The sequence below is a fragment of the Apus apus genome, chromosome 14, assembly GCF_020740795.1.
Source record: "Apus apus isolate bApuApu2 chromosome 14, bApuApu2.pri.cur, whole genome shotgun sequence".
Lineage (NCBI taxonomy): Eukaryota > Metazoa > Chordata > Aves > Apodiformes > Apodidae > Apus > Apus apus.
Window position 1 is genome coordinate 15,750,329 of NC_067295.1, and position 23,542 is coordinate 15,773,870.

The 23,542-nt window shown below is 47.3% G+C and overlaps 1 protein-coding gene across 4 annotated transcripts in view; it reads left to right on the forward strand.

Moving 5' to 3' along the window:
• Positions 1 to 23,175, forward strand: part of SEC14L5 (SEC14 like lipid binding 5) — a 39,325-nt gene extending 16,150 nt beyond the window's left edge. For 3 of the 4 annotated variants that reach the window (XM_051631917.1, XM_051631916.1, XM_051631918.1), the window contains 14 exons: positions 4,750 to 4,899; positions 4,993 to 5,124; positions 7,462 to 7,590; positions 8,232 to 8,451; positions 10,249 to 10,361; positions 15,035 to 15,224; positions 15,551 to 15,639; positions 16,080 to 16,150; positions 17,201 to 17,372; positions 18,365 to 18,499; positions 18,840 to 18,977; positions 19,716 to 19,961; positions 20,364 to 20,542; positions 22,063 to 23,175. In XM_051631917.1, the coding sequence (XP_051487877.1) occupies positions 4,750 to 4,899; positions 4,993 to 5,124; positions 7,462 to 7,590; positions 8,232 to 8,451; positions 10,249 to 10,361; positions 15,035 to 15,224; positions 15,551 to 15,639; positions 16,080 to 16,150; positions 17,201 to 17,372; positions 18,365 to 18,499; positions 18,840 to 18,977; positions 19,716 to 19,961; positions 20,364 to 20,542; positions 22,063 to 22,168 (2,070 nt within the window). In that variant the 3' untranslated portion in view covers positions 22,169 to 23,175. Of the gene's footprint in view, positions 1 to 4,749; positions 4,900 to 4,992; positions 5,125 to 6,266; positions 6,414 to 7,461; positions 7,591 to 8,231; positions 8,452 to 10,248; positions 10,362 to 15,034; positions 15,225 to 15,550; positions 15,640 to 16,079; positions 16,151 to 17,200; positions 17,373 to 18,364; positions 18,500 to 18,839; positions 18,978 to 19,715; positions 19,962 to 20,363; positions 20,543 to 22,062 lie in introns of those variants that run through there. The other variant, XM_051631919.1, reaches the window with a different exon arrangement.
• The last annotated feature ends 367 nt before the right edge of the window (positions 23,176 to 23,542 follow it).

Consider the following 23,542-nt stretch of genomic DNA (forward strand, 5'->3'; position numbering starts at 1 on the left):
CCTTTTCTCTCTGCTTGTAGGGCTTTAGAATGACTTTTTTTTTTTGCCACTTGTGTAACTGATCTTTGTTTGGCATCTGGCTGACCTTCAGGGCAAGCTCTTCTCACATATGCATGTCTCTGTACTGCTTGTTGTGTACTTGACCAACAATTTAGAACGCTTAAGTGTGGCTTCCTGGCATTGTCCTCAAAGCCTCTCTTCTCACAAGGTATTTTCATCTGTCACAGTGTTGGTCTGGTAAACTCTTTGGCCAGAATGGGTAAAATCACTCGGCCGCATCCTCCCAGGGGACTGCTGGCTAAACCTTGTTACTGCAGGGCAAACCCGCGCTCAGAGCACTCCTTATCGATTTTGTTGTCAGCCCCATCACTGCTGATTAATCGTTCCTTGCTGTGAGGAATCATTTGTCAGCTCCTGTAGCACTAAAGGGTCTTGAGCTGGGATGCAGAGGTCACTGCTGTGTAAGCACTTTGGAGTAGCCGAGGCCTTTTTGCTTTAAATGCACCCCAAAATGGGTATTTTCTAGCAAAATATCTTGGAGAGTTCAAACAGATCCCCAATCCCTCTGTCTTCACCTAGCTCTCTGGTAAAATTTAATGTGTAATTTCAGTCTGAGGGAGTTAACTGCAAAGATTTAAGTGACATTTGAATGTGGGTCAAGTTACGTATGCAGTCCACTACAAAAAGCAAACAAACCCAACCAAAAAAGCCCAGGTATTGCACTGTTTTTTGCAACAATTCTTTTGCAAGAAACGTGGGAAAAAAACTAGCTTGATTTAGGGAGGGACTCTGGGGGACCTGAACCACCAGCTCTCCTGAAATGCTGGGTTTGGGTACAAAGAAAGTGTATTAACCTAAACCATTAAGAAAATGACTAATGTAAACTGGGTTGTTGAGATAGTTTGCTTGGTAAATCAAGTGTCTGCAGTCCTCTGGCTTGCCTAGACAGCTCCTGCTGCTTTGCTACTGCTTCGGGGTTTCATTCAGCCCACTCTGGTGTGAAGGCAGTTCTAGAGACCAGGCACTCTAGAAAAGGAGCCCAGCCCAGGGTTGGGTATGACGTGCTGGGGGCTTGCAGGAGGGGCACAAAGTGTTAGCTGGTTCTGCCTGTCCATTCAATCCCTGTGAGGTTTAGAAGAAGGGAGGGAGTGGCTTCATGGAGCCAGTTATTTTATATTTTTTACATATATATATATATAAAATATAGATGATCCTGCTCAAGATTTGGGTCCTTAAGGTGACTGTCTTAAAGCAAGATGCGCTTAAGAGAAAGCAGTGGCACAACAGTTTTGTAATTCCTTCTGAGGAAGGAGGGCAGAGAAGGGAGTGACAACTTGTAGTTCCTACACACCAGTCAGTGCAGAATTACTGCAGCAAGGAGATGACTTGCAGACTAGCAGCCCAAGTATTAAAACAAGCTCATCTGAAGCACCCTGTGCCCTTCATTTGGCTGGGACAGTCTATGGTTCTGCAGAGTACAAAGTGAATAGAGGAGGAGAAAATAACAGCTTGAAAAAAATTAAGACATTTCTCTGTCTTCATGATTTCCCTCAGATTCTCTGTTGGGGCAAAAAGGCACTGTTGTGTGTAGATGCTGATTTTGGTAAGAGGATGCTGGGTGCAAAAGGTGGATTGTTGTCCTGAGAGCTCAGCACCTTCAGTGGGGAAGGATCAGGCCTGTTAACAGCACAACTTTGTGACTGCAGCGTGGGGCTCCAGCTGTCCTTCATATGATCACAGGCATCTTGGGTGCTGTATTTTTAGAGCTGTTATGCAAAGAAGATTAGCACAGGACTTAATATTGATGTGTGAAAGGGATTCTTTCTCAAATATGGAAATGTTCTTCCTTTTTAGGTGATGGATTTGGGCTGTTACTGCTGTTATATCACCAGGGCTGTGCATAGGCATGTGCCTCTCTACCCTGAACTTAACTTTGTTCTCCAGATGTTGTTTTGTTGCCTGGAAATAGTGACTGTACTCCGCTAATAATTGTCCTTGTCTTGGTTTTCCTAGATTTAATGACAGTTTATTAGGAAGCCTTTCTCCAGCTGGGTCAACTGCATACTTAGAGGAGAAAAAACAGCTCTGTTGAGAGCCAGTGGCTTTATCGTCAAATTGGAGCCAGAGGTACCTGGATTTAGTGGTGGTGTGTGGGGCTTCAGGTTGGCCATTGTGGTCTTTTAGTGGTGAGGACACACAGCTCAGTATCCTGGTAGAGCTGTTGAGGTGAGGCCTTTGGAGGGTGTCTGTGCTTTGATTGTTCCCTATCTTCATGGAAGAACAGCTCTTGTTTCTCTGCAAGCTCCCTCTCAAATGTTCTTGGCATGGTTGTGGAGGATGAGAAACTGAGACCACCGTGCTTAGGACTTTCTTCGCAGTCCAGCTGCTTTGCACCTCTTAAGTTTGTGGGAAACCAGGAATATTTGGGGCAAGAAATCCTTGGCCAGCTCTCATCCTGACCCAGAGAAATGGATGGTGTTGGCTCAGCCTTTGGGTTCTACACTTAGTCCTTGCTCATGGAATGTGGAGCCCTGGGACGTGTGGTGTTACCTGCTGCCCAGAGCTTTGAGTCTAGGTGGTGTTTGGGAGGACTTATGGTTCCTTGTCAAGCTTATGGACAATCCTGCACCATTCTCTGTGATGATCTTGCCACTCAAGGTGTTGTCTAGCCTCTGCACTAGCTGCTGTTCACCAAAGTTATGGGATTAACTGGGACAGCCTTCTTTTAGGGTAGGGCTTTCAGTTACACTTGCAGATTGTGATAAGGGCACGGGTAAGGAGTGGCGTGGGACAGAACAGTTGATAAATAGTTGCTAAATGTTCTGGTGTTCCAGTGGCCTACAAAGCTGTTCACAGCTCTCACTGCCTGAGACTCTAGTGACTAGGGTGGCCTGGAGAGACTCTTGTATGTGTTAGCATAGGAAAGATTAACCAGGGAGAAGAGGGAAAAGGCTTTCACCTCAAAGTAGCACAAGATGTGGTAATTTGGAGTCTGGAGGCTTGGGAGAGGGCAGGTGTAGGGTTAAGTAGGAAGAACTAGCTTTGCTTGAGAAGGTGAATGTGCTGGCACCTGCAGACACCAGAGAGCAAGTAGTGAGGGATACATCCCCTGTGCTCTGTGCCCGTGGAGGAAAGTGCAGTACACCAAGAGTGGGTGGCTGGAAGCATCCTGCAGCAGTACCTGACAGGCATCTGGGAACTTCTGTCATAACAAAACAAGCTTCTTGGAGCAGTGAGTTTGCTTTGGTTGTACAGAGCTGGGTGGATTGGAAAGGGTCACTTCCCAAGGGGAGTTTCATATTTAGATAAAAGGTTTTTGGTTTTTTTGTGATCAGGAGAAAAAAGCGCGGGTGGAGGCCTCGTGTGGGGTAAGTTCTCCAAGAAATGTGGCAAAACAAGGAGAACATTATTCAGTGACTTGGAGAGGGTGATTTAAAGACCTGTGCACTCTGTTTATGGCCAGAAACTCCAGGTCTGGTAGTCTGCTCTCTCCTTCCTCCTGATAGTAGAGCAACATGATAATCTGAAATAACTTGTATTCCGTTTGGAGGTCCAAGAGCAGGAGATATGGAATGTGTCCTTAAGTGCCTGAGCTATTTTAAGAGTAGGTATTATTTACAGCACCAGGGTACACAACTACATACAGGGCAACCAGCCTCTGAACTGCTGTGGTGAAAGAGAACACAGCCACCCATGGCATTGTGCGTGTGCTGACAACTGAGCTGATCTCCAGCATTATCACATTAATATTTTCTGTGGTGGTGGATAAAAATAAAAATGCTCATGAGAATGATGTGCTGTATAAAATGGCTGTGTCTTACAGAAGGCTGGAAGATGGCAGCATTTCCTAGGAGGGCAGGCCCAGCTGTGGAATGAGAGCAAAAAAAATGTTGTGACCAGAATGGTGTAGCTCTGAGTGTGATGGAGGAGAGCAGGGGTTCTCCTCCTGTCATAGCTCTGGCTGAATCCTGAGCTTCAGAAATCCAAGGAATACATTCCATCCTGCAAAAATCTTGCAATATAATGAGAGATGGAGAAGTTAGGGATAGAGGTGCAACAATAGGTCACATTTATGTGAGTTAACTGTTTGCTGCAGGTGCTATGGGAAACTGGGCATTTACTAGAGCTGGTAGAGAAGCTCTGGATAAAAGGCTTTTCAGAGGCACGTGGGTTAATTAAAACAAGGAAGATTTCAGAAGCAGGACAGAATTGGTGTAGAAATGGATAAATGAAGGTGAAGGGAGTAGTGAATAATTGATGTCCCTAAGACTATCAAGGGTAAGGCCAACTAGAACTGTTGAACAAGTCACATTTTTAAGGCACAAGTGTATTAAATATTCTTGAACAGTTTCTTCGCACTGGTGAGATTCGTCTGACTTGAGTTTTAGTATCTTTGGGTCAAGCCAGCAGAAATCAACATAGCTGCACTGGCTCCTGCTAGCTGAAGATTTGGTGCCTGATGTTCAAGTTATTAGGAGTCCCTTCCCAATAGCCTTTAACAACAAGCTTTTGTTTCTACTTACTGTGTGGAAGGCAAGTTATATTAAGACATGCTTAGCTTGATGACTGATCAGGGTGGGTTTCAGCTCTGTTGGGAGCTGTTTTGCCTGAACTCCAAGCCATGTCTCGGCTCCCCTTCCTCAGAGGTGAAGGGCACCTCTTCTGTTTGACTCTTGCTGGAAGGGAAAGAATTAATTCAGAAGGAGTTAAAGTTGGTCTAGCTAGAAGCTGATTATTTTGGTTTTCCAGGCATATGAAAAGCGCTTTCCTACATGTCCAGAGATCCCAGTCTTCCTGGGGAGTGAGATCCTGCACGAGTCCAGGAGTGATGACGGGGCCATACACATCATTGAGCGGAGCTGCAAGCTGAACGTGGATGCTCCTAGGCTGCTGAAGAAGGCAAGTGTCCTGCATTCTGCTGGCTGGCTAAGATTAATAAAGTCTCCTAAAGTGACTCTTTTTTTCCTCTTTCTGGTTCTTCACCCTCCTCAGATTGCAGGGGTCGAGTATGTTTTTTTCATCCAGAAGAACACAGTGAACTGGAAAGAGCGAACCCTCCGCATCGAAGCCCACAATGAGACTTTTGCCAACCGGGTTGTGGTCCTGGAGACCTGCAGCTACTCAGTAAGTGCCTTGTTTCTGTTTGCCTGGGTAGGAAGTGCTGAAAGTCATGTGCTAACACACAGGCTGCAGTTGCCCGAGTGGGTTTGAACACTGGACTGTTGTGTGCTACAGTTGGATGCTCTTGGACTGCTAGGCTGTTGGGTGCTTGGGTGCAGGTTTTTGCTGGCGCTTTCTCAGGGCCTAGGAAATTTTTGTAGGTTGATTGTGTTTTTCTGATCCAAGTGCTAGGCACTAAACTGAGGGTAGAAGACACAAATGGTGCTGCAGAACTGATGGTTTTCTCCAAATTTATTTTGCGTTGAAAGTCAAGTTGTTAAAAGCATCTGGAGCCTGGGCACGTGTGTAGATCTAGAACGGGTTTCCCAGGGAAGCTGTGGCTGCCCCATCCTGGCAGTGTTGAAGGGCAGGTTGGATGGGGCTTGGAGCAGCCTGGGCTGGTGGGAGGTGTCTCTGCCCATGGTAGGGGGGTTGGAACTGAATAATCTTTAAAGTCTCTTCCAACCTAAACCATTCCATGACTGTATTTAGAAATAAATCCTTAATAGTTACTATTATGAGGACCAGAGGGAAGCCTGGCAATTAATTTTGCCCACAAGTAGGTGTGAGTTTTAGCCTCTTGTCATGATCTTCATGTTCTAAATATTTGGAGAAAGGTCTTGAGCTGTATTTGTGGCCTGGGATGTCTGACTTTGTGGCTATACCTTCAGCACCAGTCTGACATTTCTGTGTAATTGTGCTATTCGGCCTCAGTCTTTAAATAGCTTCATTAAATAGCTTCATCTGTTTCTGGAGGCGATCAGATACTGGTTTTTGTTCCCTAAACAAAAGTCCAGATCCTGTTACTTACCTGCCCTTCTGGCAACAGAACAACAGCTCAGCTGCTGGGGGCTAAACAAACTGTAAGGAGTTTCTGTTTCAAGCAAGACAAAGAGTTGAAAAGCTATTAACATTTAGGATGGTGAGGGGATTTCCTGAGCCAGAGATCACTTGGTTGCTGCATGGGGCTTCCTAAAAACTGCAGTAAATCAAACTTCCATCCTTGTGAAGGGTGCTGACAGATCTGAAATGCTGCCAGGTCAACTCTGGAATCACTTGAACATTGTTGCACTTGCTGATTTTGGCTGTCTTGCCCCCAGCTCGTGTCCTTCGGAAGGAAATGTCAGCAGCTGAGCTTTGAGGAGAGCACTCTTCCTGGAACAGGGTGGGAGCTAGCTGTCTGCATCCTCACCATGGTTCCCTGCTCTATTTTTACCAGTTCCTTTTTCCCTGCCAGAGTGCACCGGAAACAGGTTTATTCTCATCTTTCCTTTTCTGCAGCGTTCTCTGAAGCAACTTGGAGAAATATGATCCTGCTCTTGCAGTTACTTAATATCTTCCCCTGGGGAATTTGTGTCCTTCATAGAACTGCTCTTGCTGAGTGGGGGCTGGAATTTCTTTCATGTTGGTTTGTGAGCAGTAGCACCTACAGAGAAAAGGCAGAGCCCTCTCAGAAAAGGGTTTAAGTTTAAAAAAGGCAAAGATGATGTAGACCTTTTGTATAGAGTAACTGAAGGGAAATGGCTAGAAAGGAAAGGTGGGTATTGAACTGACAGTGGGAAACATCCCTGCTTTGCCATGTCCCTTGTGTTTTGGGGGGAAGACTAGTACTCAGGGGATGAGTTTACTATCCAAAACTAGGAAAAAAAACCTGTTTTGTTTTGTTCTTCCTTCACTGCAGACATAGGGGTGTTTAATTACAGGTTCTGAGAGGCCATCCCTGCCCTTCTCTAAGGTTGGGACATGATTTTTTCAAGTGGGCAGTCTCACTACTATTTTACTGCAACTTCTGCTACTAATATTACTGTCCAGTTGTTGTGCTGGGGCAGAGATGGCTTTTAATCTTGCTTCCTTTGTGTGTGTGAAGAATGCTGGGTTAACCACAAACACCCGTATGTCTGGTTCACTATGTGCTCCTGTTTCTCTGGAAGAATGAACCTGACTGTTAAATATGGGTCTGTCAGTGCCTCATAGGAAGCCTCTTCTGCCCCCTCACTCTGTAGCTCTGGTGATTAAATAGCCAGTTTGGTACTAGGGGCAAGGGCTCTGCTGTAATAATGGAATCATGGAATGGTTTTGGTTGGAAGGGACCTTAAATATCACCTAGTTCCAACCTCCTGAATGGGCAGGGACACCTCCCACCAGCCCAGGTTGCTCCAAGCCCCATTCAACCTGCCCTTCAACACTGCCAGGGATGGGGCAGCCGCAGCTTCCCTGGGCCAGGGTCTCACCACCCTCACACTAAAGAAGTAATGTGAACTATCTACTACCATCCAACCTTGTGTGTGTCTCTGGCCTTAGGTTCACCCTGAGAATGAGGAGTGGACTTGCTTTGAACAGTCTGCATCTCTTGACATCAAGTCATTTTTTGGCTTTGAAAGCACAGTGGAAAAAATTGCCATGAAGCAGTACACCTCAAACATCAAGCGGGTGAGTTTGGGCCATAAAGAATGAAGCAAACGCCTGCTCTTTGTGTGCCTCTCCTTTTTCTTGTCTGTAAAATAGACCCACTGTAATTCTGTACCCTCACACGTGTCTCTGAAATCCCTCAGAGCAAACAAAGAAAAAGCCAGTGTGCAGTGAGCAAAACCAATCTTCTGGCTAGAATGTGTCTGTGCAGGGGAGGGAGCAGTGGATGCTGTGGGTGCCAGGCTCCTCAGACACTAGGGACACTGTTCTCATGCAGGAAGAGAAAGTTCTGGGTAAAAATCAGCACCCTGTCTCCTCCAGTAGCTTGAGCAGAGGTGCTTCCTTTTGGGGGCCTTTTCTAGTGGCCTGCAGAGGAACAGGGCAGCTTATCCATGGTTTGGGAGCAGGAAAGCAGGAAAAAAGTGTTACAAAGGTACTTGCAACCCTAGCATTGGAATTTGCATGGCCAGTGTTATAATGGACCATTTGGTGCTTTCATACTGCCGTTTTTCCAGCAAGGTCAGAAGATGGAAGGAGACAACTACTTCCCTGCTGTTTCTCTCTAGCAGCTTTAGTTATCAGTCCTGAGGAAAGCTCTCTTGCACCTTGCTGGTTCTGGAGAGATGGGTTTGTTTATTCCTAATGAGACTTTTCCCCTTCAGGGCAAGGAAGTGATTGAACACTATCTGAAGGAGCTGATCTCCCAAGGGATCACGTTCATCCCCCGCTGGACCCCTCCCCCAGCCTGTGGGCAGAAGGATGAGCAGGTCCGGGCTGTTGGAGGTGCTGCTGCTGCCCTCCCGCTGGAGTCTGGGGCTGCTGGAACTACCAAAGAGCAAAGTGACAGCTCCTGCCCTGAGGCAGAAGCTGTCAGCCCTGATGGTATGCACTGTCCAGGCAGCAGCAGCTGCTGCTGATCTCCATGCCTTGAGTAGCACTGATTAACAAGTTCAGTTTAATTATTTTGGCAAGAGGTTTTTCCTCTGGATTATGGGTGGGGAGGAGGGCAAGTTATTTTCTTTCTTCAAGAGAAACACAAACACAAACAATGGAACTTCCCCCCCCCCTTAAACTGAAAAGCCAAGAAAAACTGTGCAGGCAGTGTGTTTTTGTTGGAGTATAGAAAACAGTTTGGTTTTGACCTGATCTTTAAGGTCTTTTATACTTCAAATTGGAAAAACTTAAAGGTATCTTGAGTACCCTGCAACTGAATTACAGGTAAATACTTGGGCTGTTTAAAAATGGATGTACTTGGGGATTGGTTTGGATGGTTTTTGCCTCTATATCAAGCCAAAGCAAACTCGGGGAATGTCACCTAACACATTTCTCACAGAAATTGCCCGAATCAGACTTTATCTTTGTGTGTTGATCTGATCTTCTAGACTAAATAAAATTCTTTGACAGAAATAGGAGGTGCCTTTTAATTTAGAGCTGTGGTATCAGGCATAGAAGTTGTCATTCCTCTGAAGGAAAGACAGCACTTGTTTAGCTGAGTATAACAGGGGAAAAGCTTGAAATTTGGAGGTATCAATGATTCTGGTTTCACCAGGCCTTCTCTGGTAGCTTCACTGTATTGGAATCATCTAGAAAAAGGATTGAAATGCTCAGAGGAGCTGACTAACAAATGCTCATGTGTTTTGAGGTTAAAGCTCACCTAAGAGAGGCAGATTTCATCCAGGAGAAGGGAGGGTAGCTTTTAATTTTCTGCTTATATTCATGTTTAGGAAGTGACTAGCTTTCCTGGGACCGTTCCCCAGCTGCTGAGCTCTGTGGGTTTGGTGAGGACATAGCACTTATCAAACACAATTTCTGTGTTATCAGTCAGCACCAGTGTATCCTGTGGGTGTCCAGGCCTTATTCTGTAGTTAATAGTATCTGCTGGGGAAAAAAAACAAAAGCCTTGTGAAGAGCTAGCTCAAAGGTTCTCCTCCCAGCCCTCCTCCTTGTGTGCTTCCAGCCCACCTACTGGCCTGTGCTGCTCCCCCTTGGGTACCACGTTCTCCTTGCTGGCATCTGCACATCCAAGCCCCAGATGGCACGTCTGCCTCTAGCTCTGGATGCTGGCACTCTGAGACCCCTTGTCCTTTGTCTCTGATCTGGAGGGACCTTGAGCTGCTGGTGTGCACAGGACTTCACATGCCAAAAAAATCTCCCTAGCTGTCAGAAATGGTGGTGTTCTCCCTTTCCCTCTGGTGTCCATAAGCAGAATAACACTTCTGGTTTGCACTGTCTGCTTTTTAGCTTCTTGTCACTGGAATTGTGCTCGAGATCTTTAGCACACCAGGGGATTTAAGCACCCAGGGGTTGGAAGTGACTAAGGAGATGAGTGCCAGAGCTCCTGTTTGCTTTGGTTTGTTTGCTTTGGTTTTGTGTTTGTTTTTTTGTTGGTGTTTTTTTTTTTTTCTTTCAAAGCTCCTCCTGGAGCAGTTCAGGGTTGTAGAAATACTAGTGTTTGAAAAGGCAGAATGATCCAGCTCGGGTACCTTACCTGCTGCTTGCGTCCTCGTGCCCTAATCACCGTGACAGTATCACTCCTTTCCCTCAGGCAGCTAAAATAAGGGCTTCTGTGCTCCTCCAGTGTAAATCATAAGTAACCTGATGTGTAGAAATAACTGTACATCCCCTTTCTGGCTATGCCAAGTCTCCTCTGAATTGTTCTGTTCCTTTTTCTCCCTCCAGCTGACAAATTGGATGCTGATTACATCGAGCGGTATCTGGGCCAGCTGACTCCCATGCAGGAGAGCTGCTTGATCCGCCTTCGCCAGTGGCTTCAGGAGACACACAAAGGCAAGGTGGGTGAGGCAGAGAGCACCCCTGGCTTGAGTGCCTTCAATCCCCCAGTCAGACTGTGTCATGGACAATTTGTGTGTTGAAACTCAGCTGTTTTGGCAGGGCTGGGTAAAAGGCCAGGCGTGGATGGTGTGTGTGCCCTTGCAGCAGGACCCAGCAGTGTCACAGGCTGCACCTGCACTGCCCAGTTCCATCCTGCCAGGACTGAAAAAGCCACTCTCTGGTCCCTGAGTGTAACAAGTTTGCTGTGGACTTAGAGTAGGCATTGACCAGGGTCTGATGGCCCAGATTGCCCAGTCTGGGCAGGTTGTGTTTCCCAAGCCCGGCAGGGTGGAGTGGGAGAAGTGGTCAGCTGCACTGGTGGGGTGTCCTCATCTCTGGACAGGTGCTGCTCAGCAGAGGCAGTTGGTGGCACTGAGCTTTTGGTGGCTGTGTGTCAGCTGTGTGTTCTGTGCCTCACATCAGGCAGGTTGTGTAAGATTGTACAGGCCAGGCCTGAATTCTTTTGAGAATTAATTCTGTTCTTGTTTCAGTCTCCTTTATTAAAATGTACTAGTTCAAAAGCACGAAGTACAGAGTCTTACCTTATGGCGTGAGGTACAGTGTGTAAGCCTCCAAAATAGAGGAGCTGAGGGCACCAGATTGAGGCAAGTACAGCTGGAGTTGGCCAGCTAGTGAAGGTGGAAGCATTTTTTTTCCCTGCAAAGCAAGGTGGGCACAGTGGGCTTGATGGATCTCAGCTTTGCTGTGGTGTTCAGCAGCTGCTTGGGCTCCTCTTGGTTAAAGGAGGAGCAGGCCAAGAGGGTAAGTGGTGTGTGACTGAGAAAATAAAACCCAAGGAGGCTTGAGTGCCTCAAGAGGAATCTCGCTCTATATTTCCTGATGGAGAGCTTAGGGTAGGCAGGAAGGAATGACCAAGGACAGCAACAGAGTAATTGGGTGGGCTGGGTAGATAGAGTGCTTGGGAAAAGGGAATAATGGAAGAAAGATGGTTGGAGCAAGTGATCCCCCTTGAAAACAGTACAGCTCAGTAAGGTTTCAACAGAAGTGGCTTCCTGGCTTGAAGCTAACTGCCCAGTCAGTCACACAGAATGGGTTAGGATGTACTCCATAGTCATGGGCTTGGGAGGATTTTAAATTAACTGGCACTTCCAAAAGAGGCTGCAGTTTGCAAGGAGCTTTGCCAGCACTTTCTTCATGCCCTGCCGTATCTTTCTCAGAGCTGACAGAGTATGTCATGTCTAAGGAGTTTAAACATAATTTTTAAAACCCTTTTTTTTTTTTCTTGGAAAAACTAGTTTGTATCACCCATGTAGAAATAAAATGTAACAAAGATTTAGTGTTCTAGTTCTGTTGATCCTGAACTGGTGAAGAAGTCCCCTTCTGTGTGAGTGTGCATGTGGATTTTGTTGGTACCCATGAATGTGGGTGGAGAAACAGTTACCAGAGAACCACAGGCTGAACAGCAGGACAGTATGAGTTGAGGTGGTGTGTGAAAGTCTCAGAGCAGCTGATAATAAGCTCCAGAGGCTGAAACAGTGTTGAATCTGCAAGAGCTGATAAATTCAGAACACCAAACATCTGCCAAATCTGTCCAAGGCCACTGGTGTACAGTAGCATCAACAGGTTGTGTAATTTGGACCATGTCCAAGAGTGTGGTGGCTACTAGATGGAGGTATGGACTACAGGAATATATATGTACACACATACATATAAAGGAACAAAGGACCCCTTGAAGGACTTCCTGAGCACCTACCTGTGAACTGTTTTCATGTCACTGTGGTGCTCTGCCTCCAAGTAAACAGCTGGGGCTGGCCTCCCAGCTAACTAGGTAACTGAGTACATGTGAGTGAACTGTGTGAATGGTTACCTGGTAATAATCACAGATTAACTACTAAAACTGGCTTTGCTAAGTATTGCTTGTCATCCATGTCTCCCCTGATTCAACCTCCTGTCAGATAAACAATGAGCAGACACAGAACAAAGGGGGCAGGGATGAATTCCCAGGTTATGCTTTTCAGGTCTGCAGTGATCTGTCCAGTAGAAAGGTGTGGACTCCTGAGGAGATACCTCAGCTATTGGGTATCCAGCTGAAAATGAGCCCTAGGTGAGAGTAAGGCAGTGAGACTTTATCCTTGTGTGATCTGCAAGGATCTTTGTTTCAGGTGGAAGAAGCACATTCTGAACCTTTGCCTGTTCTGTGCTATGGGTTGTTTTTTCTCCCTCCTAATCAGAGGCTGGGGAATGGAAGCTGGAGAAAGGCAGAAGTGACAGCACATGAGAAAATGTGAAACCACTGCCTTTTTAGGTGCTTGGAGCTATGTGAGTGTGTGCACCCCTGTGCTTGCTGGCAGCTGCTGTGCTGAGATGCAAGGCAGAGCTGATGGCTGAGTGTGCCAGCTGGGAGCTGCTTTGCACCCGTTGTGTAGCCTTTGTGAGCTCCATTACCTACACAGTCCTGAACAAGCAGCAAGGATGGTGCTTCATCCTAAATCTCCTTCCTACTCACCTGTTTGCTTCTCTTGATTGCCTGCTAGAATAATAGAAAATCAGGAACTTGTCCCACAGGACTTGAGTTTTCCCTGGAGAGGCTATTACCTTGCTGTGACAATCTGTTCTTTTCATTCAGAGCAGGGATGCCCTTATTCCTCTGTCAAAAAATATTTGTAGATCTCCTGTTTCTTGGAAACTGTCCCTTCTTATTTTTGTCCTCTTCATTCTATTTCGCTATCCATTCCCTCTTCCTTCCAAACCAAACATTATTCTTTCTAATCAGATTTATCATTGCTTAAAAAAATCTTCAGATGCTGTAAAAATGGCAGATACTTAAAGCTTCTAATCAATGGCTTTGCAACCTGTAGTGTAGTTTCACTAATAAATAGAAAGGCTGAAATTTAGGCTACATTTCCTTGCATATAGCAGTTACTGCTTTGGTTGGACAAAGATAATGAAGAGACTTATTCCAGCCTGAGTGGAATAAGTTCCCTCAGAGCTCCCCATCAGAACAGAAGCACTGGACTTGCCTTTTGCCTGTAGCTGCACAGTAGAGGTTTAAAACATGAAAAGCAGCAAAACCTTCTCTCAGCCACCCCCTCTCCTGCAATTTACAGGAGATCTAGGGGCTGTTGTAGGTGTTTGTGTTTTCTGCTGTCCTGTGAACAGCAGCTTCCTCTGAGCAGCAGAAATGCAGGTGTAAATCATCTGATGAAAATTCTGCTGTCTTTAATCTTGCTGTGATACATAAAACGTTGGTGGCATCCTTCAAAATACACCTGAGATCCTATTTGGGAAGGCTGCTTCTCCTTGCTCTGACATGCAGGATTTGCAGTGTCTTAGAATATGCTGAACAGCCTTAATCTCCCATCTCCTCCTCAGGTGCTTCTAGGCAGCCTGAACTCTTTTCTTTATGTGAAATCAATCCTTAATACCTGCTGCAGCTTCAAACCAGCTTGTGAAACAGAGGTTGCTCCCAGCCTGACACTGCTGGCAGCTTTGCTTTCTTCCCTGCTTTGTTTTCATGAGCATGTCAGTGAACAAACAAAAGAGCTTTGACTCCTGAGCATGTGTGCTTTTTTTTTTCTGGCAGGGCTCAGATTGCTGGCAGTGTGCTGAGCACAGTACAGATGCTCTGGGGGAGACTATCCCAGCTCAACAGAACTTGAATTTTTAATGGAAATTTGATGTAGTGAAGGAGGTGGAACTCTTCTGGGGGAGCTGGGGTGAAGGGGCTAGAAATCAGCAGCATGTGTAGCTGTAATCCAGTTGTTCTAGCAGCTGACAGACTGTTAGTCAAATTTGGCACCTCTGTGGAGTCTGTCAGGGTTATTATTGACTCCTGCTGTCTAGCATTACTGGCAAATTTTCTTTGATTTTTCAGCTAAAAGGAACACAGGAGATTTGGAAGGAGGTTGGAATAAGCCATTCAACAGGCTTGGTTTGGGGAGGCTTTTGTGCCTGTGCTGCTAGAATTTCTGGTAGACAGTGTTGGATTGAGTGACAGAGAGGGTGTATTATAGTTTTGGTTGATGTTTGTTTTGGCCAGAGCTGGTGTGATGTGATGGGACAGGGAAGCCTGTGGAAGAACAGGAAGCTTTCCTGTTTAAACACTGCCAGGGAAGCCTAGTCAGCAGCAGAGCAGAAGAAAGGTCTGCACAAGAGCTGGGATGGGGACCAGTGGTTGATGGTTCAAAGACTCCACAGTCGTAATCTCCCTCCAAACAGCAGGTGCTTGACTTGGTTCAGGTGTTACCTCTGGGCCCTGGGCTAATTTGCCCTGGGAGGGGGGTAAGCTTGCAGCTCTGTGACTTTCATTCAGGATTTTGTCTGTCCTTGTGGATAATTATCTGAGAGAAACCTTCACCAGCCTGAAGTGTGCTGGGGCTTCTGACAGTTGGATCAGTGAAAGGCTTCTCTTGGGCTTTGCCTGTGCAATGCTCACATAAATATCAAGTCTGTATCTCTGAAAGGGGCACGAATTGGTGACTTCTTTCCTTCTCCTAACACCATTTGCTGCCCTCAGCTGGATTAGTTAAGGAGGGAAGGAGAAGGAATGTAGGTTTAAGCTTTATCTTGGTTTTGATTTAAAAACTGGTCCATGCTCTGCAAGCATCTTTGCAGGCTTTATGGCATGGTGGGAAGGGTAACATAGCAGTCTTGATCTTTTCTCTCCTCTCAGATCCCCAAGGATGAACATATCCTTCGATTTCTGCGGGCTCGTGACTTCAATATTGACAAAGCTCGAGAAATGCTCTGCCAGTCCCTGTCCTGGAGGAAGCAGTACCAGGTGGATTGCATCCTGCAGTCGTGGAGGCCCCCTGCCCTCCTGGATGAGTACTACACGGGAGGATGGCATTATCAAGACAAAGGTTAGAAGCTGCCCCTTACATTGACACTGCAGCACAGTTGCAATTGAAGGACCTCATAAGGAACCTGGGATTTTTGAAGAAAGCTGTATGGACACTTCAAAAATGAACATGTAAATAACCACTCTGGGTGGCTGTAGTTTTATTTTCTCTGCACTAATTAGGCAGACTCGAGTTAGTACAAAGCAGCATCTCTTTGAATAAGGTGGCCTTTGGATTTTCCTTTGATGCTTTTCAAATATTCAATGTGGCTTTTGTAAAAGGTGCTGGGGTGCCAGCCTGGGAGGCTGGAGAGCTTCCCTCCTCAAAGCCTGGTGCTTGTTTTGCAGATGGACGCCCACTCTACATCCTTCGTCTTGGCCAGATGGACACAAAAGGTTTGGTGAAAGCCCTGGGAGAGGAATCACTGCTGAGACATGTAAGTTGTACTTCATTCCTCACCTGAGGAACTCCATTTCCCTGGGGGTGTTTAGAAGCTGTGGTTAGTGCAGCTGGGATTTACCTGCCTGACGCGGTTCCTGTGTTTTGTGGTTCAAAGTTGGCTTAGTGATCTTGGCACAGCACAGCTTCTCTCTTACTGCAGAGACAGAAGTGAAACTTTGTAATGAGATAAATGGGCCAGAAGAGTGTTTTCTGATCATTTTTATTTAGCTGTGAGCTTTCCCTGGCCCTCTCATGCAGCTCCACTAATAACGTTTGATCTTGGGACTCATCTATTGTACTCTTGCTCTGATTTGTACACTTCAGTTTCTCAAGCTCGTAATTCTGAGTTCTATGTCGTTTGAAATCAGATCCCTGGGCTATCTTCGTTTCTCTGTCATGCTCAGGCTAATCCTGGTCTGTATTCTTTGATTTCAGGTTCTGTCAATTAATGAGGAAGGACAAAAGAGGTGTGAGGAAAATACCAACGTCTTTGGCCGCCCCATCACGTTAGTATAGTTAGTTTCCTTGTATCCTTGCAGAGTTGTAACTGACATGGTGAGAACACTTCTGTGGAGGCTTTAGGTGATGTCCTCAGGGTTGAACTGCAAATAGCAGTGTCTGTTGTGGGCTGTTCCAGGACTTGGGCTGTCCATGGGTAGTGGATTTGAATTTGGATAAATTCTGCAGCTTCAAAGAATCATGGAATGGTTTGGGAGGGAACTTAAAGATCATCCAGTTCCAACCCCCTGCATGGGCAGGGACACCTCCCACCAGCCCAGGTTGCTCCCAGCCCCATCCAACCTGGCCTTCAACACTGCCACGGATGGGGCAGCCACAGCTTCCCTGGGCAACCTGGGCCAGGGTCTCACCACCCTCACAGCCAAGAATTTCCTCCTCATGTCCAACCTCCATCTCCCCTATTCCAGTTTTAATCCCTTCCCCCTTGTCCTCTCCCTCCCTGCCCTTGTCCCAAGCCCCTCCCCAGCTTTCCTAGAGCCCCTTCAGGCCCTGGAAGGTGCTCTAAGGTCTCCCTGGAGCCTCCTCTTCTCCAGGCTGAACACTCCAACTCTCCCAGCCTGTGTCCAGAGCAGAGCTGCTCCAGCCTCTGATCATCTTCAAGAGCAAGTATTGGTCCTCCCTTACATCTTTTTCGGTCCCCTTTAGAGAAATGTATCTTGCTCTCTTGGTGATTTTAATCCAGATCCATGAAATGATTAATTTTTTTTTTTTACAGAAAACTGTCTGCCAGATTCCACTTTCATTTAAAATGCATTTTTTAATTCTGTGTGGCAACAGCCCTGAACACCTTTTCCCTCTTCCACACTGACAGCACGTGCTCTTGCCTTCAGGGTTGGGTGTCTGGTTTACCTGAAGCTCCCTGGGTTCAGGCCCTCTTGAGTGGAGATCAGCTCTTCATGGGAACTGCTGCTCTCCCTCGTTACCTTCCCTAGATCCTGCACAGCCTCTGGTGTTACTGAAATGTTCTGTGGATTGTAATCTGAGTGGCCACTGTGCAGGGAGGTTCTCACAGGTCTTTTTCTGCATGTTTATTTTAGATCCTGGACGTGTCTGGTGGATTTGGAAGGGCTGAACATGCGCCACCTCTGGCGGCCTGGAGTCAAGGCCCTGCTGCGGATCATTGAGGTTGTGGAGGACAACTACCCTGAAACCCTGGGGAGGCTGTTGATAGTGCGAGCACCCAGGGTGTTCCCTGTGCTCTGGACTCTGGTGAGTGGAGTCTGGACTGCAGGATGAGAAGCACTTGTGCATCTACAAACAGCTACATCACCCAGTCAGGGGGAGTTCTGCTTGTTTCATAGAATTGTGGAAGGGTTTGGGTTGGAAGGGACCTTAAAGATCATCCAGATCCAGCCCCCTGCATGGGCAGGGACTCCTTCCACTAGACCAGGTTGCTCCAAGCCCCATCCAACCTGCCCTTCAACACTGCCAGGGATGGGGCAGCCACAGCTTCCCTGGGCAACCTGGGCCAGGGTCTCACCACCCTCACACTGAAGAATTTCCTCCTCATGTCCAACCTCAATCTCTCTCTTCCGGTTTTTAATCCATTCCCCCTTGTCCTCTCACTCCCTGCCGTTGTCAAAAGTCCCTCCCCAGCTTTCCTGTAGGCCCCACTGGGGAGGGACTTTTGAAGAGCTAGGGAGGGAAAATCTTCCAAGTGTCTTGTGGCTGAGCTCCTGAGGAGGCCACAGCATTGGCACAGAGCAAGCCATAGCATGTCTGTAGCTCCTTTGATTCTACTGGTTGTCCAGCAGGGCAGAACAGGGTGTCAGACCCACTCTGCAGATCCACGTGCAACAGTGGTAGCCCAAATTTGGTGGGTTTTTGTGTTGATGGCAAAAGACAAATATTGTTTAATCTCATGCTGGAGGACATGGAAGAGTACTGAGTGTGGTTCTGCCTTCTGACTGCTCTGGAAATGTAAGAACATTGTTAAATTTCTTGTGAGGTTTCTATGTGGTGCAGTGACTGAAAATTTCTTTTACATGAAGTAGAAAATGTTGTGAGATGCTATAGTACAGATTCCATTTATTGTCCCTCTCTCTGGGGAAGTGCTTCAGAGTTGGGAAGCTCTGTCCTCCTGCTGGTCTGCCTTCCTGCTGAGGAAGCCCAGAGCCTGAAGTGTCCACGTAAGATGGTGTAAACATTGTTTCTGGTTTCACTCAGTGACAGCCATGGCTTCTGTCCCCTTCTTATTTCAGGTCAGTCCCTTTATCAATGAGAACACAAGGCAGAAATTCCTCATTTACAGTGGGAATAACTACCAGGGTGCAGGAGGGTTGGTAGACTACGTAGACAAAGACGTGATCCCGGACTTCCTGGGAGGAGACTGCATGGTGAGTTTTCCTTCCTGTTGTGAGGTGGAACCTGCAACGTGCAAGCTCCTTGATTCCCTCCTCCTCAACACCCTGGCCTTCTGTTCTGGCTGGGGTACCACTGTTCTGTGCACAGGAGGCCTCACCCTGGGGTGGTGGTGGTGCCCTGGAGAAGGGAATGAGAGGTCAGCTCTCTTAGACAAACCACTAGAGCTCAAGTAAACTTAGTCCCACAGTGACATGTTTCACCAACTGAGGGTGTCCCACTCTGGCAGCTGGCAGGTGTTCCTGGTACAGATGTCTTGATACTTCACCACTAGATGAGTGTGGATCCTCAAACTGGTTTCTCTGACTCTTCCAGTGCACTGTCCCAGAAGGTGGACTCGTTCCCAAGTCACTTTACCAAACAGAAGAAGAGACAGAGAACTCAGATCACATCCGGTTATGGACAGAAACCATCTACCATTCTGCCAGTGTCCTCAAAGGAGCTCCACATGAGGTACAAAGCAGATCTGCACAGGCTGGAGGAGGTGCTGAACTGGCATCACTGGTGTGTTCCCTTTAAGGCTCACTAGAACAAAGAAAGGCTCCCAGGGTGGGAGCACCAAGTGGTTCAGCAGCAGCCTCCTTTGGGAAGGCTTATGCCAACAGCTGGGAGTGTGGGAGTTCAGAGCAGCAGTTGAAGAAGCAGTGTCCTGATCTGTGGCCTGATCTGCTGGAAGATACAGCCTCTTCCTCCTCCTCCTAGGGGAAATAAGTCTGCCTCAGTTTCCCTTCTGATAGTGCAGCTTCCAATCTCAGGGGCATAGCTAGGACAGAAATGGTGGTGGTATAAGGTATGTACTGAGGACATCCTGGTGGGGGTCACCAGAAAACAGAATGGCCAGAAAAGGAGCATCTGAGTGTCAGAATAATCCATTCACTGATGGTGAGTAACCCTGGTTTGACTTGCTTAGATTCCTTAAAAAGCAGCAGAGCCTCTTGGAGGTCACAGTCACTTGGAAGGTGCTCTGGATGCTTTGAGGTTTTCCTAGAACTAGTCCATGATTTGCAAGTAACTGATACAGGGAAGAGATGAGCTTAAAGTGCTTGAGGCAGAAGAGTGGGAATGGGAGCCACTCTATATCCTCCTTGGGAATCAAGACCAATAGCTTAACTGAAGGAGTGGGGAGGAATATGCTGGCTGCCACCTGAAGGTCTGACTCTTTACAGTGTGCCTGTTCTGTTCCCTCCTTAGATAGTTGTGGAGATTCTGGAAGGGGAATCTGTCATCACCTGGGACTTCGACATCCTGAAGGGAGATGTGTTGTTCAGCCTCTTCCACTCCAAGCGAGCTCCTGAAACGAGTCACAAAGAAGCCCCATCACCAAGTCCCTGTGCTGCTGAGGACAACACACAGCTGATTGACAGGACCTGGGTCCTTGGGGTGGACTACAGCAGGGTGGAATCTCCACTGGTTTGCCGGGAAGGAGAGAGCATCCAGGTCAGATGTGTTTGGCTCCTGGCATGGACCCAAGCAAACTCCCCAACGGTCTGGTGGTGGAGAAGGGAAGGAATTGATGGCACAGGAAATCATGTGTTGCTTAGAAATAGTTGTGGGCACCATTTGCTGGTTTCCCTGTCAAAGTGGCTGTTACTGCAGCCCTAACTGAGGTGGAGCCATTGGAAAGAGATTAAAGAATCCATGATTAAAACATATAACCATTAAAATAACCATTATTTTTCTTACTAGCATTGGAGGAGTGTGGCTCAGGCCCCTGGAATAACTGAACTGTGTGCTCCCCAAAGCAGTCAGCTCAGTAGTTACTTTTGGCTTTGCTAAATCATCCAGTTAGTTCCTGAGGCACCAGGTAGTGACTTGATGGCACTTCCCTTCCCCTCCCAGGGATCTCATGTGACTCGCTGGCCTGGCTTCTATGTTCTCCAGTGGAAAATGCACAGCCCTGTGCCCTCCTCTGGCACGAGCCTCCCTCGGGTGGATGATGTTCTTGCCTCTCTGCAAGTTTCCAGTCAGAAGTGCAAGCTTATTTACTACTACGAGGTGCTGGCCTCCAAGGACTTCAGGTAGGAGGTTTCCTGGGGGGATTTACAATATGATTTGAAACAGAGAAGCCAAGTGAGGACTGTGAGCAGGATAAACACCCAGATACCAATGACCTCCACAGAGGGTGATTTTAATTGATAATAACTAAGATGGATCTGAGGGCTGGAGCAGCTCTGCTCTGGAGCCAGGCTGGGAGAGTTGGGGTGTTCAGCCTGGAGAAGAGAAGGCACCAGGGAGACCTTGGAGCACCTTCCAGTGCCTGAAGAGGCTCCAGGAAAGCTGGGGAGGGATGTGGGACAAGGGCAGGGAGGGAGAGGACAAGGGGGAATGGATTAAAACTGGCAGAGGGGAGATGGAGGTTGGACATGAGGAGGAAATTTTTCACTCTGAGGGTGGTGAGACCCTGGCCCAGGTTTTCCAGGGAAGCTGTGGCTGCCCCATCCCTGGCAGTGTTGAAGGGCAGGTTGGATGGGGCTTGGAGCAACCTGGGCTGGTGGGAGGTGTCCCTGCCCATGCAGGGGGTTGGGTCTAAATGATCTTTAAGGTCCCTTTCAACCCAAACCAGCCTGGAATTCAATTATATTGGTGGCATTAAGTGCAAACAATCTCTTTAGTGCTGTGGATAGTAAGGGACCCTGTTGGCTGGACATGTCCATGTCCACCAGTGGAATTTGTGCTTCAGTTCTTTTTTACAGCTGCAGAGGGGGAGGCTTTTGACTGAGGAATTTTTTTACCTTGGTTGGGAACATTTTGAAAAGTTACTTTTGGAGTAACTTTACAAACACCAGCTGAGCTATTCCATACCTATGGCATTTGGCACTTGAAGGATGGCAGTTGTGACTGGGAGAGCTCTTGCTGGGTAGGTCAGGATTTGCCCAGCCTCCTCTGATGCTCAAAGTACCTTTCAGACCACCCAGCAATTTCTCTACTTTGCAAGTGCTTGACCTCTCCCTGGGAGCTGCAGGAAGCCCTAGGTAGTCCAGACTTGCTGGTGGGCAGGTGGTGGCCTTGAGAATGTGACCTGGCCAGGTTCTATGGAGTCAGAGCAGCAGCAAATTCCTCCCACCAGTCATTCAAACTGCTCCTGGTTGCTCTACCTGCACAAAATGTCAGGAGCAGCAGCCTGTCCCAGCCACTGCTGGGAACCCAGGCTGCTTTGGCAGAAGGAGCTGGAAACCACGGCTGGACATGCTGGAGCTCTTGGGTTAGCAGTGGAGCTGCACTCTCTGTGCTGCATGTGGAGTGCTCTGTGTTCTTCTCAGGGGCTGGGAGTGAGCCCACCAGGCTCCCACTGCATCCCCCTCCCAGAGTAACTGCAGGAGACAACGTGTCACATTGTAGCTGGGAAAGGAGCTGTGACAATTAAATTTCTCATCATGACACACAGGTGCTTAGAGACAGAGTTGAAAAGGATGGGACAAAAAATAAGACTCTTGCACGTGTTCTGTGTGTCAGGAGAACAGCTCACACTCTGTACAGAGCCAAGCACCAAGAGCTGCCTTCCTAACAAACTCATCTTCTCTTTTTTATCCCATCCCAGGGGATCCATGTCAAGCCTGGAATCCTGCAACAGCGGCTTTTCCCAGCTGAGTGGGGCCACAACATCTTCCAGCCAGTCCCAGAGCAGCTCCCATCTTTCTAGATAGCAGGGCCAAGGCTGTTCCAGCAAGGAAAGATCTCTCTGGGCTTCCTGGCTGCCCCAGAGCTGCTCTGTGCACCCAACCAAAGAGCCTGCAGGGGCTGAGCCTTGAGGCACAACGTGTGACCAGATGGACAGAGAGAGGCTTCTGGGAGCTATTGAAATCATCCAGACTCAGAATTCCAAGGGCAAATTTAGACATTGGATGTCAGATGCCTACTTCTCAGTGGTCTTTTTCACGAGTTGTGTGTTTTGGATGAATGTCAGTTTGCATGGATCACTCAACTTCAAAGGGCTCTTTCCAGTCATTCCTTTTCCTACGTGGGACAGAGGAGACTGATGTTGCCTTACCTGATGGATCTGCAGGACTGGATTCTTCATGTGTAGCAAAACCAGTCTGGTTTTCTAGGTGCCCAGGGTGCCAGTTTACACATCAGAAAGTGAAGTGGGCTCTTCAGGTGCAGGGACTTGAAGCAAACTGTGTAAACACATTAACACAGGTGGGATGTTTCAGAAAAGCAGTTCTAGGTCAAACCTAAAAGCTCTTCTCATCCCAGGGGATGCTAGTAAGAAATGTCTTGTTTTTTTTTTAACCTGCTGAGATAGAAGAATCCAAATGATTTACTGGAAAGTGGAGGCAGAGAACCTGCCTCCAGTGAGCAGCATCTTTCTCAAAGATAAACCATGTTTCCTTTTTCCTCAGGTTTACAAGCAATAATGAGTAGATCTGACCCATCAAAGTGGATGGGAACTGAATCCAGTTCTAAAGGGCTAAGAAAAGCAATATTTTCTTTCCTAAAGGCACAAGATTTTATGGCAGTATTACAGAACTTGCTGCTTTCAAACATGAGCTGACTTGAAGAGAAAACTTTAAAAAATAGCATGTATGTATTTAAGCATTTACTGAAATGTATTTATTCAAATACTAGCTTATTTAAAGTTAATTTTTAACTTATTTATAATTTCAGAAATGGTCTATTTATTAAATCCAGTCACCTTTTTTAATGGGATGAACTTTGTTTTAGAAAGGAAAAATTGATTGTCGTCAACCTCAAGAAATGTTTCTACTTGGGTTCTCATCTCTGATCACTGGGTCACTGCTGGTGTGAAGGGCTGTGTTGTGCAGAGCACTTGGGATGTGTCCTCCTGCTAGGTGGGGTTAGGCCACTGCTTTGGACTCCAGGATTTCTTAGGATTAGAACTGGAAGAGGGGAGAATTAGGCTGGACATGAGGAGAGAATTCCTCACTATGAGGGTGGGGAGACCCTGGCCCAGGTTGCCCAGGGAAGCTGTGGCTGCCCCATCCCTGGCAGTGTTGAAGGGCAGGTTGGATGGGGCTTGGAGCAGCCTGGGCTGGTGGGAGGTGTCCCTGCCCATGCAG